At 33.1% G+C, this 15,444-nt stretch overlaps 1 protein-coding gene across 2 annotated transcripts in view; it reads left to right on the forward strand.

The window, feature by feature from the left end:
- The window catches only part of LOC127708877 (ribosome biogenesis protein BMS1 homolog), a 41,857-nt gene that overhangs the window by 18,920 nt on the left and 7,493 nt on the right, over window positions 1-15,444 (forward strand). For both annotated transcript variants that reach the window (XM_052214040.1, XM_052214039.1), the window contains exons 10-17: window positions 105-225; window positions 842-877; window positions 1,922-2,669; window positions 3,304-3,405; window positions 9,341-9,495; window positions 10,654-10,735; window positions 13,142-13,246; window positions 13,920-14,083. In XM_052214040.1, coding sequence (XP_052070000.1) covers window positions 105-225; window positions 842-877; window positions 1,922-2,669; window positions 3,304-3,405; window positions 9,341-9,495; window positions 10,654-10,735; window positions 13,142-13,246; window positions 13,920-14,083 — 1,513 coding nt within the window. The remainder of the gene's footprint in view (window positions 1-104; window positions 226-841; window positions 878-1,921; window positions 2,670-3,303; window positions 3,406-9,340; window positions 9,496-10,653; window positions 10,736-13,141; window positions 13,247-13,919; window positions 14,084-15,444) is intronic.

Genomic DNA, 15,444 nt, shown 5'->3' on the forward strand with positions numbered 1-15,444 from the left:
TTTCGTGCAACAAATTTAAATTTTGAAGATTTCACTTTGTATTACATGACGAAGGCATGTTTTCAATGTACTCAAAATAAGAGACTGCTTTGTAATTACACTAGGTATGACAGCGGTTGTCCTGATGATGAAGATACCAAAAAGACAGATGACATTACTTCAGACGGTCGAAGCAGACGTCCTGCACAGTTTACAGACAACCTACTATTTTCAGAAGATGGACAGGTATAATGTTAAAGCAATTATAAAACAAATCTAATAAAGATTATGTATCAGTTAGAATAGATATTTAAGCTGTTTTGGAAGGGTGTTCCAGGTAGTTTATACCCAGCCCTAAAAATCAGTCAAAAAAGATAGTTATTTGTAATAGATATGCTCTGGATATTTTGACAATTTGTTGATATACCACTATTACAGAGCCAGAATTATGGCCCTTTGTACCTTGAAAATATGATTAGGATAATGGAAGTTTGCAGTGCATTCATCAGCCATAAAAATGCTGATCCTTTCAGAAAGGGTCTGATCATGCATTACTGTAAAGTCATTGTTTTTCCATGAAATGTGATATTTTGTTAAATTCTTACACACAGGTGTGTATATAGGTAGCAAGAAGCTTTTCCAGTCACTGCAATTCCTCTGACTTTATTTACTGTAGATACATGAAGCAGAGATAATATGAAACCCTAATTTACAGATATACATGTTGGAAACATATTCTGGGATATTGGAATAGTCTGTTTCCTTCTTGGATGTTAGTTTCGCTTGGTTAATAGTTAAAGTTTTTTTGTTTTTTGTTTTACTTTAGTTTCAAATTGTGTATCCAAATATATTTCTTTTTCAGATTGACAGTCAAGAAAAAACAAAGAAGAAACAGAAGGTAAATGATCTTTATAATAAAGTCCCTTGTTTAACCTTCTATGCTAAACATCAGTATAAAAATAAGGAGATGTTGCATGATTGCCAATGAGACAACTTTCCACCATGCTCTCTTTTGTTATGTAAAGTTTAATATATTGTTTTTTTTTTTTTATTTTGTTACATACATACAGCAGATTCACTTATTTTTGTGGATTGAGGGAAAATTGTATATTTGTTGATATTTGAAATATCGTGGTTTTGCTAAAGTCTTGTGTACAAGTCTGTAGAAAATTTACACTTCGTTTAAAATGTAAATTCGTGTTTCACTTTTAACTACAAAATCTGTTTAACTTTTAGAAGAAGTGACTTAAACTTTTACATAATTATCCACCCTTGTGGTAGCTTCTTTTAAGATAGCAACCCTTTTAAATTATAAAGAGCCCCAAGGGTGACTGGGGAATAGAAATATGGTCACCATTGGTCTTCCTCCGACCGATGGTAAAACCTTCGCTATAGTGGGGCGTCCGTTTGGCTGTGCGGGATGTACAAGTTGGCAGTCACGTCTGGTCAGAATGGGGACGTTAAATCCGATGCCTCGTGTAAAGAGAGTGCCACGTTCTTTGCACGTTAAGAACCCTTGCAACAACTCTTTGAGGGGTCCGTTGGTGGCCTGTTGCAAGGCTAAATTTCTGTCCTTATCCAATATACCCTCATTTTCCCGTGGCAGTCCAAATTTCCTGACCTTCATCCCGCACGGCCTCTATTACAGGACCTACCTATTGTATTTATTGTTAACTTGTTCTCGTCCTGAACATGCATGAAATATTTGCCACTGTACGTTAAGCAACCAACAATCAATCAATCAATAAATTATAAGGAACATCTTATCAAAAGAAAAATCAAAAAGCTTATGTAAGAAATGATTCTTTATTCATTAATTATATGTCATCATTTTCAAATTGACAAGATACATTTGTACTAGTTGAGACTCCCCCTACTCATTACTAGACTTATGATTTATTGATATTATTATTTGTATTTAGTATATTTAATTTGTTTACAGATAGAAGAAAATCTAGTATATGCTGACAGCGATGATGACGATGATGAGAACATTCAGTTGTTTTCTAAATCTGTGGATAAAGAAACAAAAAGTAGTAAAGTTAGGTCAAATGAAAATGAAAGTGAAAGTGAAAGTTCTGATGAAGATGAAGAATCTGGGGACGAGGAGGATGATGAAAATGACAATGAAATGATGTCTGAAGAAGATAAAAACAGTGATATTGACAGTGAAGATGACATTGACACAGATGAAAGTGATGAAGTTTCTGATGAAACAGATGGAGACTCTGATTCAGAAATGGAAAGTGAAGTTGAAGAAACAAAACATCTGAAGGAACCGAAAATATTAACCAAAAATAATGCCTGTGATTTAAAAGCAGGAACAGACTTATCTTTAAGTGATAAAAAATTAACTTCAGGTAATAAAAATGTAAAAACACAAGCTGTCAAACCTTGTGATAATGCCTCAATATCAAAAAATGTAAATAAATCTAGTCTTTCAGAGGGTTTTAATAGTGAGGATTCTGATAATTCTGATGATAGTTCTAATGACATGGAGGTGGACTCTAAGATTAGTAAAACATCAGATAGTATACAGACATTCCAAAGTAGTGGGGATGATTCAGATAGTGAAAATTCAGAGGAAGAATTAGACGACAATAGTAATGAGGAAGATGATGACGATGATGACGATGAAATTGATAACGATGAAGAAAATGGGGATAATGTTGAAGATGAGGAAGAATCAGGTAAGGAATTAATTACTGTGTGATACAACAATTCAAAATCAAATGCATTATCTTTCATCTTTTCATATACATGAATAGAACTGTCAATATCTCTTTGATAAAATGTTACTTTTGCTACGTAAAAGTCTGTTCTGTTTTATCACTGGTAAATCATCAGCATTATAATTCTGACTATTGTTATAATGAATTCTAGTTCAACTTTAACATTTGATACATCATGTGTGATATCGGAATATTGAGGTCAATTACTTTCAAAAGTAATTAATTACATTTCATTTACATTGCAAAAAGTTCAATTAAATTACAAACACATTTACTCTATTTTAGAAATGTAATGTGTAAAGACACTAAAACTTGCATTCTTACTAAACATACTTCATATGCAGCACAAATTAAGGGGCAACATCTCTGTCAGACAAAATACATATATTTCATTCTCATTCATTTGTCAATGACATAAAATTTCATTTATAACTTATTCTAATGCTAGTTTTTATAGTGTTCTATTTTTTATCGCACCTTTATAAACAAAACTGGTAACAAAGGGACATGAACGCCTTTCATTATCATGTGACAATTATTTTCCCTAAAACTAAAATGACTGCCTTTAACCACAAATTTATTTTATTTGCAGGTTTACTACGCTGGAAATCCAACCTGACATCAACAGCAGCAGTAGCTTTTAAGAAACGACAAGGGGAGAGAATTAATTACAGAAAGCTTATCTATGGAAAAGGTAATTATAAATTTTCTTTCATGTCATTTTTATACTCCTTGCAACAAAGTTTGGGAGATATGGTGTATGGAAATCCCCCTGTGTGTCTGTCTGTCTGTCCCTCCTTCCACCAGACTGTGGCAGACAGCTTGAGGATATTGAAAAAGCTTCACACTATTAAAGAACACTACCTGAAGATGTGCATTTAGGAATACAATTCGCAGTCTAACAAGCAGAGATAATTGAATTTACTTCAGTATAAATTGTATTGGTGGATGTGGGTTTCCTTTTTTAAGTTCACACACTTTACACTTTTTATGCCCCCGCCACGGCGGAGGGGACATTTAGTTTTACCCTTGTCTGTCTGTACGTCCGTACTTCTCAAAATTTGTTTCCATTCTCTTACTTCAGATTGCCTCAGCCTAACGTTATGAAACTTATACACAATGCTTATTATCACCAAACGCAGACCAAGTTTGAATTTGGGTGGCGTCACTTTCACCATCCTCAAGTTATGTCCCTTTGTAAATTTGAAAATTGCTAAATTTGCCATTTCCGCGACAATTCTTATTACCATCAAACCCAGAACGAGTTCGAATATAGGTTGGATCACTTTCACCGCCACCAGTTATGTCCCTTTATAAATTGAAAATTGATAAATTTGTCGTTTCCGCTATCTATCTTTACTTCTACCAAATGTTATGAAACTTTTACAAAATACTAATTACCACCAAATACATATCAAGTTGGAATTGAGGTGGTGTCAATTTCAACGTTTTCTAGTTATGTCTCTTTATAAATTGAAAAATTGAAAAATTTTCTGTTTCCGCACTCTTAGTTTAGTTTACCTCGTCTAAACGTTATACGGAATACTTATTACCACCAACCACAGATCAAATTCGAATTTGGCTGGCCTTACCTGCATGGTTCTTGAGTTATGTCCCTTTAAAAATCGTTAATTTGTATATTTGTTGTATATTAACAAGTGTGAGCATCTGTGTCACAAAAGTCTGCCCAGTTAAAATGTGTGTATAGCAGTGATGAAAGTGCAGGGGTCATGAACTCAGTCATCATATGTTGACTGTATCCATGGCAACATTAGACATATCTACATGTGGTGGATTTGTTACTTCTTGTTGTGGGTGAAACTGCAGTATTCTGAGCTTATATAAATAGTGATATTATATCCTCACCCTAGGAGTTGGGGCTTTATTTCAATCACCTTGTCCATATATTCTTCCATTCGTCTAACTTGTTTTTATACGACCGCAAAAAAATTTTTGTGGTCGTATATTGGTATGACGTTGGCGTCGTCCTCGTCGTCGTCGTCGTCGTCGTCGTCGTCGTCCGAATACACATTCGTTTTCGCACTCTAACTTTAGTTTAAGTAAATGGATCTCATTGAAATTTTACCATAAGGTTCAATACCACAAAAGGAAGGTGGGGATTGATTTTGGGGGTTATGGTACTAACAGTTAAGGAATTAGGGGCCAAAAATAAGCATTTTTGTAACTTCCAGACATAACTTGTGTGTAAGTGTATGGATCTCTCTGACATTGTACCACAAGGTTCCATATCACAAAGGGAATGCTGGGATTGATTTTGGGGGTAATTGTCTCCAAATTTTAGGAATTAGGGGCCAAAAAGGGGCAAAAAACAAGCATTTTTCTAGTTTCATGACAATAACTTGTTTGTAAGTGTATGGATCTTTATGAAATTGTACTACAAGGTACCATATCACAAAGGGAATACTGGGATTGATTTTTGGGGTAATTTCCTCCAAATATTAGGAATTAGGGGCCAAAAAGGGGCAAAAAACAAGCATTTTTCTAGTTTCATGACAATAACTTGTTTGTAAGTGTATGGATCTTTATGAAATTGTACTACAAGGTTCCATATCACAAAGGGAAGGCTGGGATTGATTTTGGGGGTTTTCCCTCAAAATTTTAGTAATTAGGGGCCATAAAAGGGCAAAAAAAACATGCATTTTTCTAGTTTCAGGACAATAACTTGTGTGTAAGTGTATGGATCTTTATGAAATTGTACTGCAAGGTTCCATATCACAAAGGGAAAGCTGGAATTGAGTTTGGGGGTAATTGCCCTAAACGTTTAGGAATTTGGGGCCAAAAAGGGGCCAAAAAACAAGCATTTTTCTAGTTTCCAGACAATAACTTGTGTTCAAGTGTATGAATCTCTCTGAAATTGTACTGCAAGGTACCATACCACAAAGGGAAAGCTGGGATTGAGTTTGGGGGCGATGAATCATAAGGGGGTTCAAAAAATTGGGGGGGGGGGGGGGATTTTTTTTTTCCTTTTTTTTCTTTAACATTTTCCATTTTAAATTGGTTATTTCTGATTTATATATAAAAGCAAATAATAATGATATGGTTTGAATAGGCATACATGTGAACCTCCCGATGGGAGTACAATAATCCCGTTTTCAGGGGTCTCCTCCCGACCTCCCGTTGAAAAAATCCCGTGTATGAAATTTTTCATGAATGAAAAATTTCTGCCCAACATAACATCTCAGGCATCTGGTGTAACTGACATTACCTGAAGTTATATTTTACCTGTAAATCAATTAACATGCATAATTATATGGCTTCACTTGTCAGCTTGGGTGTCAAACATACTGGTAAGCAAGGATTTTTACCTCAGGCTAACTGCCGTTGTGTAACAAAAACTGTGTATTTATTGGGTTACTTCCCTTGATTTATCCTGTTTTAAGTTACTTTCCTTTTAATAATGAAATTTTTTTAAAGAATATAAATAAAATATAAATTGAACAAATAATCATAAAAGGATGGTTATTAAATGATTTTAAATGTCTTAGGACAAATATAAAAATAATAATTTGAAAATTATTTGAGGATTCTATACTTCCTTTTAAGGCTTAAATTGAAATTTATATAATAACTATGACCCTAACTTTACAGATAGAATGAATTTCTGAGTTTGCAAATAAAAACTATTTGCAAGAGAAAAAAATAAAAAATAAAAACTATTTGCAGACAGCTAAACAAATGTTCTGGTTGCAATGATTGTTTTATAGAATATGAAGTAAAAAATTTAAAGAACATACTGGAAAAAAACAATGTTAAATTGAACATGTAGAATATAAAGATGGAGAAACTTTATAAGTACAAGGGTACTATAAACATAATAAATTGGTTGGAAAGTTGAAGAAAACACACTTTAAAAGACCATTTTTACAGCACACGGTTACATTTACAACAAAATTAATGTCGATTAAAAACCTCCTGATCTGAGTCCTAATCTCCTGACCAAAATTTCCCAATCTCCTGATCTGAGTTTCACAGTCCATCACATGTATGAATAGGTAAATTGAAAATTTTTAAGTTCTTAGACCACTTTCATTCTGTGTCAGAAACCTATGCTGTGTCAAATATTTAATTACAATCCAAATTCAGTGCTGTATCAAGCTTGAATGTTGTGTCCATACTTGCCCCAACTGTTCAGGGTTCGACCTCTGCGGTCGTATCAAGCTGCGCCCCAGCGGAGCATTTTATTGTAACTGTTTTCTCAGATACTACTGATCATAATGACCTCATATTTAATCAGCAGCATGATAGATATGAGCTGTAATGTGTTAGCTCTTTTTCTACTTCCTTCTTGCCAATTCTTAAATATTTCGTCACATATTTTTCAAATACTACTGTCAGAACAGAATGACTTCATATGTCGTCAATAGCTCAACAGTGATGGATTGTTATGTGTGTGCACTTTTCTTATCTGTTATATACCAATCTCCTGCTCTCAGATACTTTAAATTAACAGTCACAATATAAACTTATGTTTGGGTAATGAAAATACTAGAAACAGTTACAAAAAGTCTACCAACTTTAAATGTTTGTATAGCAGTGATGAAATTGCAGGGGTCATGAACTCAGTCATAACATGTTGACTGTATCCATGGCAACATTTCACTCATCTACATGTGGTGGATTTGTTACTTGTTGTTATGGATGACACCGCAGTTTTCTGAGCTTACATGAAGAACAGTGGAAATTCAGACAAAGTACCTCCTCCTTCTTTTAGACAAAAAGACGCTAAAATTTATGTAAGGCATAAGTTCTTTTCCCTCTTATTTCCATTCTGCATGGGTTTGAGGAAGGAATGTATTAGGAAAGTTGAAATCCTGCAGGTATAAGATTTACAGATTTGTAATTTCTACATTAGATACAATTGAGCTTATTCTTCTTGCTAGATTATAAAGTTTGCTGCCTTATATTTGTGACCAAATACACAATCATAAGTTAACAAGAATTAGTACGTGCCGAAGGGCAGTCATTTTGATTGCCTCTTTGAAAATGTGAAAATTGGTTCGGGTGAGAATCCTTTTCAAGTTTAAAAGGTTAACAGTAAACTAATATAGGTTTTCAGATTCAGGATAAAACATTAAATATAATAATGCTATTTACATATAATTTTGGTTTAACGTTTTTATGCCCCATTGCTAGGCTAAGTGGGTATTAAGTGTTACTCTTGACCGTACGTCTCATTTTCATTTCTGCACTCTAATTTAGTTTTGCCTCATGTCATTTTATGAAACTCATACACAATGCTAAGAACCAAAACTCACAGACAAAGTTCCAATTTGGGAAGTGAGTCACTTACTGTTCTAACATGTCCTTTATAACTTAAAAAATGCTAATTTTTTCGTTTCCATACTCAAACTTAAGATTGCCTCATTTTACACTAGTAGCTATATGTATAGTGACATCAAATGCTCTCAAAAAGTATTTTCTAGTATTATAAGCAAGCTTGGGCATGGGCATTCTTATCCTCAGACACATTTTTTTTTTTTTTTGTCTCGCCTTGACGGAGTCAAAAAGCGAGACATAGGTATGCTGTTTCCGGCGACGGCGGCGGTGACGGTGACGTCAACAATGTATTAGTTTGTGATTAGGTCTACTTCATGGTGAACCACTAGTGGTAGGTCAATGATATTTGGTATGCAGTTGTATTAGCATTGGCACATCTCATTACCATGGAGATTATTTGGCCCCACCCCCTCAGTCAAGGTCTATTGACTTTGAAACTTTTCATAGTTTACATGTATTAGTTTGTGATTAGGTCAATTTATGGGGAACCACTAGTGGTAGGCCAATGTTAATTGGTGTTCAGTTGTATAAGCATTAGCACATCTCATTTCCATGGAGAATATTTGGCCCTGCCCCCTCAGTCATAGTCTATTGACTTTGAAACTTTTGTTTAGTTTACATGTATTAGTTTGTGATTATATCAGTTTAAGATGAACTGCTAATGTTAAGACAATGATATTTGGTATGCAAATTTATTGGCATTTGCAAGTATCGTTTCCATGGAGATTATATAGCCCCACCCCTGATCATGGTTCACTGACTTTGAAACTTTTACATAGTTTACAAGTTAATGTTTGTGTTTAGGTTTGTTTAAAGGGAACGACTTATAATAAGTCAATGGTATTTGGTATGCAGTTGTATTAGCATTGGCACATCTCATTCCATGGAGATTGTTTAGCCATGTACCTTCAGTCATGGTTCATCGACTTTGAATATTTGCATAACTTACATGTTAAAGTATTGCTATTTTAATTTCAACATTTGCATTATCAAAATTACAAAAAGGCGAGACATATCTCTGTGATAACAGTTTATTTAATCATCATATAGTATGAACGATAATTATAAATTAAAAAAAAAATGATGGTTTTCAGGTTTGAAAGTCAAAACCTTTTTCGTGAAGATTGATTAACATATCCCCAGTCCCAGGGAGGTGGTAACTTAACTAGTTAACCTCTGTCAGTCCAATGAAATTTTGTGCCAATTTACTCAGGTACTACAAATTTCTGATCACAGCTTTCTGATTATTTACCAGCTAACAGTGGTAGAGAACTAACTATTTGATTGTAACCATAGTCAACATGATGAACTGCAACTTTTCTTTTTTCCAGATGCAGATAAAGAAGAAGATGAAAGTGATGATGAGTTGGGAGGATTATTTAAAGTATTGAAACAGAAGTCAGAACAGTCAGATAGAGTAGCAATAAATAGTACTGACTGTTCTAAATTTAGTGTTCAAAAAGTGAAAGAGTGGGACATTGATGAGGTATATATTTACAAGCACATGTTTGTTCTAATATGTAGTAGAAAACATTTAAAATTTATTCAGGTGAATTGTTCTTTTATAAGGAGATAATGTGTAATTGTTCATAAGCCAACTAAGAGTGAAAACTTTAGGTCAAAAAGGTCAAAATCTTTAGTCCAATTTCACAAATGGAAAATATGTAAATCCTTTTATGTTAGGCCATATAATCAAATTTCTATCCAAGATAGGTAGACACTCTACCGTTATTCCACCACTTGAGGGATTGATATATTGTTTCTTAACATACCTCATAATGATTTTTATCTAAAATGAGAACATCATAACCTACATTAATTTAAAATGGCCAAGGTTGATAGTCTAGATGAGGCTTATATTCAGTTACCATATAAATATCTGTCATGTTATAAAGTTGATATTTATGGATTATCGGTTGTCCAACTGTCTGTATCACTCTGCTCAGCTCTTAATAAAATTACATATCACTGCTTTATGACGTCAAATACGTTAAATCAGACATATCACTGACAACATAAATGAATGACCCCAACTTATCAAATCATCTTCCTGTATGCTGGTGAAACAAAGAAAACACTTGTTTCTTTTATGCAAAATACACAAATACAACCTGAAAAATTGATTATCAGGTTATCAGCTGCTTGACACAAATCTTCATATTGTGACTTGCAGCTGATATTTCACAATATCAATATGCAGACAACATGATAAATATAGAATAATGGCATTTTTGTTTTTGATACTGACTTTATCAGCAAGGATACCAAGCGAGCCCGCTAGGTTGTATGAATGAAGTCGCATGCATTTCATTGATAAATTGACACGGATGGACTTTATCATGCGACGTTGCTGCACTGATACATGACTTCATTGCCTAATATTTTCGAGTATCAAGTCCTGTCCATGATTTAAAAAATATTAGGCAGTAAGATCAAAGGGAAAATGTACAAATTGCCCATAATCAGTATATATCTAGTATTGTACACATTCTACTGCTATAGTTTGATTTGCTTGAGGTTACTTTTTCCAGGTCATGTACCTGCTTAGCAATATCTTACAATACATCTTTGTTGTCATTGTTATTATAAAAAGTCTTATATTTGTCTTTACCCTTCTCACATAGATGTCCTATATATTTTGTAGGTGCGTGAGTTAATAAAAGACTGTTTTGTAACAGGAGAATGGGAAAAAAGTGAAGATGCAGCCAAGCGGTTACAACAAGATGGTAATAATTAATCCTTAATTGTTTTAATATTAGTGGTTTCAATAGCAAATTTATTTCTTCATATTTAAGAATTCCACTCAAAAGTCTGCTTACTGGCCCATTTATGTTACATTTGCAATTTCAACTTTCATCCATTAATTTTGTGGTTGGTAAAGACAAATCATACATTAAAATACAGTTATTTTATAATTGTTCTGTGTTTGACAAAGCATGTGATTGAGGCAACAACTTTATGTACTCAGTACAAGCTTGATAATCTTTTGACCATTGAGATATTTATCTAAAAAAATTGCAGAAGAAATTTTCTTTCAAAAGAATTTTTTTTAAATGTACACAATAGAAAAAAAAAACTAAGATTAAATAGAAATTTGTTCAAAACTAGTACAATACACCTTATTGCTATTTGTCCACAATTACTGGTCATCACAATGGTTCGTAAAATTATGACGTCAAAATAGAAAATGTCTGGCGCCACAAAGGAAAAGTGATTGTTGTATGACTTCAATAGTTTAAGGATGTATTCTTCTGACGTTTCAGTCTCGTTGAAATCTCATTCTGGAATTATTTCCAAAACATGTGATACAAGTGGAAAATATCAATGAATTTAACTTAACTCTGTGAAAAAATTGTGTATTTATAATAAGTAGTTTTTTAGTAATTAAATTTTCAAATTTTACAACCAATCATGTCAGTCTCATTAGCCAAAATGTTGAGAAAATGGGTGAGGGGTACAAGAAATGATTTTACCAGAAACATGTACATCCAATATCAATTTTTTCTTTTCAAATTTCTTATATATGTATTTTTTCAATCATTTATAACAAAGAAGTTGAATATGCTTTTTGTTCTAGAAAAAGATAAAAATCCCAAATTTTACAAAATTGACAGCATGGTAAATTTGACACGAAAAAGCAACAAAATTTTATAAAACTTTCTTATATTAACACCTACCTATAGTTTTTTAAGTTAAATTTATTCAGATTGGTCCACTTCATGTTTAGTGAAAGTATGAAAAAAGTTTAATTGTGAAACTGTGATTTTTTTCATGATAATAGCCTAAAAATGGGTAAAAATTGATGAAAAATGGGAAAATCATTAAAATTGGGTACTTTCAAATGGCTGTAGCAAAAAAAGAAGTGCACCACCATATGATTTTTTCTTTACCAATTATTTTGTTACAGTCATATAAACCCCAAAAAAAAGAAAAAAAGTTTAATTCTAGAAATTTTTGGCTCCTCAGAGGTGTACATCCTTAAGTGTCACAGATTCTCGGGTCAAGTGTCCCAGTTTCCCAAATAGGGATAGGGTCTATAGAAACCCTAAGAGATGATATATTTGAAATCCAAAACATTGACATGAGATACTAAAAACTGATACAATAGAATCTTAAATAACTATAACAATAGATTAATTCCCCCAATATTACTCAAGAGTAATGAGACGACAAAAATAAAAAAAGTGATGAATTATAAACTCTACAAAATTATATTAAAAGTGCCGAAATATGATACAATAGACTACAGATTGAAACAATACAGTAGTTTCTGTTTATACAATCAGCTCACCAAGGACATCTAGTAGTCCCACTATCTCATCAAAGACCACCTAAAAAATTGATACAATGGTTGATATAGTAGTCCCTTCATATACAATATTTATCAATGGTCTAAATTCAATTACTTCCTGGTTTCTGATATGGCTGTTGTAACAGTAAAAAAAATCTGATTGTTATACTTATTATCATCTAGTCTTGATTTGGAAATTAAATGTTTGAAGTTAAGAAATATGGTATGTCTATTTAAGAAATAGTTCATGGCAGCCATAGATTGGTTTTTATTTAACCGTGGATTGTACATTTATATTTGATTATTTTTTCCCAACCGACAGCGATAAATAATGTGGGCGTAACACAGAACAGCCAATTTTGTGTATTTATGCGTTTGTTCTAAAAATAGATTACTGTGACTATACTGGTTGACGATATATAGGTTGTCATTATATAAATAACACATAGCTGAGAGGGTGGTAGAGCAGATTGTTACCTTGAGAAAACATTGTCAACTGAGGCGAAGCCAAGGTTGACAATGTCTTTTCGAGGGGTAACAATCTGCTCTGTCACCCTCTCAGATATATGCTATTTAATTTATTATACTGAATGTTCTGTTATTTCTGTATATTAAATTTCAAATTCAAAGTAATAAACTATGTCGTCTTGTACATAACAATCATCCGTATTTATTAAAGCGCACACTTGAGCAAGCGTCTCCATAAAGGGTAATAGAGTATTTGCCATGGGATAGAGTAAATTGTCTCCCTCGTATTAATCAATCAAAATCTGGCATTTTGACATGAAGTATAATAAATTAAAATAAGTTTTTAATCTTATACCTGTTTACACTATTACAGATGATCTTTATGGTGACTTTGAAGATTTGGAAACTGGTGAGGTTCATCACGAGGAATCAGACAATGATGACGATGATGAAGATGGAGAGGAAGATAAAGAGAAAGGTGAGGTTCACCAAAGAGACATTGACTAAAATGAAAATTTACACGGTTGAACATTGACAGGGTTATTGTAGCACAAGAAACAGAAAGGGAAAGTCAGTTAACTATACAAAAGTTTAAAAGATCCTTTAGTTAGGATTTGGGTAGATTCAGGGCCAAATTTATGTAGTCAAATGGTGGAATGGAAAGGAAAAGAAATTGTGAGCATTCTCAAAAACAAAAACAGTGACTGTTTCACAGTCTGCAGAGGAATAGATTTAGGATCTGATCTTCAGTTAATTACTGAAATAAAGTAGATACATTTCATGCAACGCTATGGACTTATAGTAATTACCATAGGGTATGATCTCCACGTGAGCAGCTATACCAGCATTGGTCTTTATGACAACAATGTGTTTTATATAAATCAGCTCATTATCCCTTTTACAGACATAAATGATTAAATGGTGAGAGTGTGTTATAGAAAAAGGATACAAAAGGAAAAATCACACCGAAATTTCTATTACATTATTTTTAGTGGAAAAGAAATGCCAAATAAATAAAAGTACCATATGCCATTTTTATTTTTTTTTTTTTATTGTATAAAACATTAAAACTTATACTGCAAAAATACATACCATTCCGATAATTTAGTTTTTTTTAACATTTCTTTCTTTATGACAATCATTTATTTAAGCTCCTGAAGAGGAAAGGAAGAAAACAAAAGCAGAAATGACATCTATGGAAAGGAGAGAAGCAAAGAAGAAAAGATTAAAGGATGCATTTAATGCCCAGTATGATATGAGAGATGATTCAGAATTTTATGATTCATGGAAGGCTGAGACAGAGCAACAAGCCAAGGCAAGGTTATCTTTATTATTTTAATTGATAGCAAGGAATATATATATATATATATATTGAAATTTTAACTTTTTTATATGTATATATATTAAGCGTCTGCACAATGTTAGGTGGTGTTGCTGTAGAAGTGGGAAGTAAAAGTACAGGTTCCAGCCCTGGCTGGGAAGGAAAAAAAGAATCAGATCTACTCTTACATTGTTAGGTTGATTTTTGTCGAGCCTGCGACTTCTGTCGCAGAAAGCTTGACATAGGGATAGTGATCCGGCGGCGGCGTTAGCTAGCTTCTTAAAAGCTTTATATTTTAGAAGGTGGAAGACCTGGATGCTTCATACTTTGTATATACATGCCTTATGTTATGAAGTTTCCGTCTGTCATATGTCCATTGTCCTAAACTTCATTTTCATGGTTCAGTGACTACTTGAAAAAAAAGTTAAGTTTTTTTGTAATGTTAATTTCTTTCTTATTATGAGTAATAGGATAACTATATTTAGTATGTGCGTACCTTGCAAGGTCCTCATGCCCGTCAGACAGTTTTCATCTGACCTCGACCTCATTTCATGGATCAGTGAACAAGGTTGTGTTTTCGTGGTCAAGTCCATATATCAGATACTATAAGCAATAGGTCTTCTATATTTGGTGTATGGAATGATTGTAAGGTGTACATGTCCAACTAGCAGGTGTCATCTGACCTTGACCTCATTTTCATGGTTCAGTGGTCAAAGTTAAGTTTTTGTGTTGTGTTCTTTTTGTTAATACTATATGCAATAGTTCAACTATATTTGTTGTATGGAAATATTTTATGATGCAAATGTCAGTCTCACAGGTTTTATTTGACCTTGACCTCATTTTTACGATTCATTGCTCAGTGTTAAGTTTTTGTGTTTTGGTCTGTTTTCCTTAAAACTATAAGCAATAGGTCAACTATATTTGTTGTATGGAAGGATTGTAAGGTTTATATGTCTGTCTGGCAGGTATCATCTGACCTTGACCTCATTTTCATGGTTAATTGGTCAGTTGTTAAGTTTTCATGGTTAAATTGTTTCTTAGATACTATAAGCAATAGGTCAACTATGTTTAATGCATAGATTGATTGTAAGGTTACATGTCTGTTTGGCATAGTTCATCTGACCTTGACCTCATTTTCATGGTTCATTGGCCAATGTTTAGTTTTCCTGGTTAAGTCTGTTTCTTAGAAACTATAAGCAATAGGTCAACTATATTTGGTGTATTGAATGATTGTAAGGTGTACATGTATTTCCTGTTTGGTTTATCTGACCTTGACCTCATTTTCTTGGATCATGTTAAGTTTATGTGATACTTGTAGTAAAGCTTGATATTTAGAACTATCAACATAAAATCAA

The sequence above is a fragment of the Mytilus californianus genome, unplaced genomic scaffold (genome assembly GCF_021869535.1).
Source record: "Mytilus californianus isolate M0D057914Y unplaced genomic scaffold, xbMytCali1.0.p SCAF_7, whole genome shotgun sequence".
NCBI lineage: Eukaryota > Metazoa > Mollusca > Bivalvia > Mytilida > Mytilidae > Mytilus > Mytilus californianus.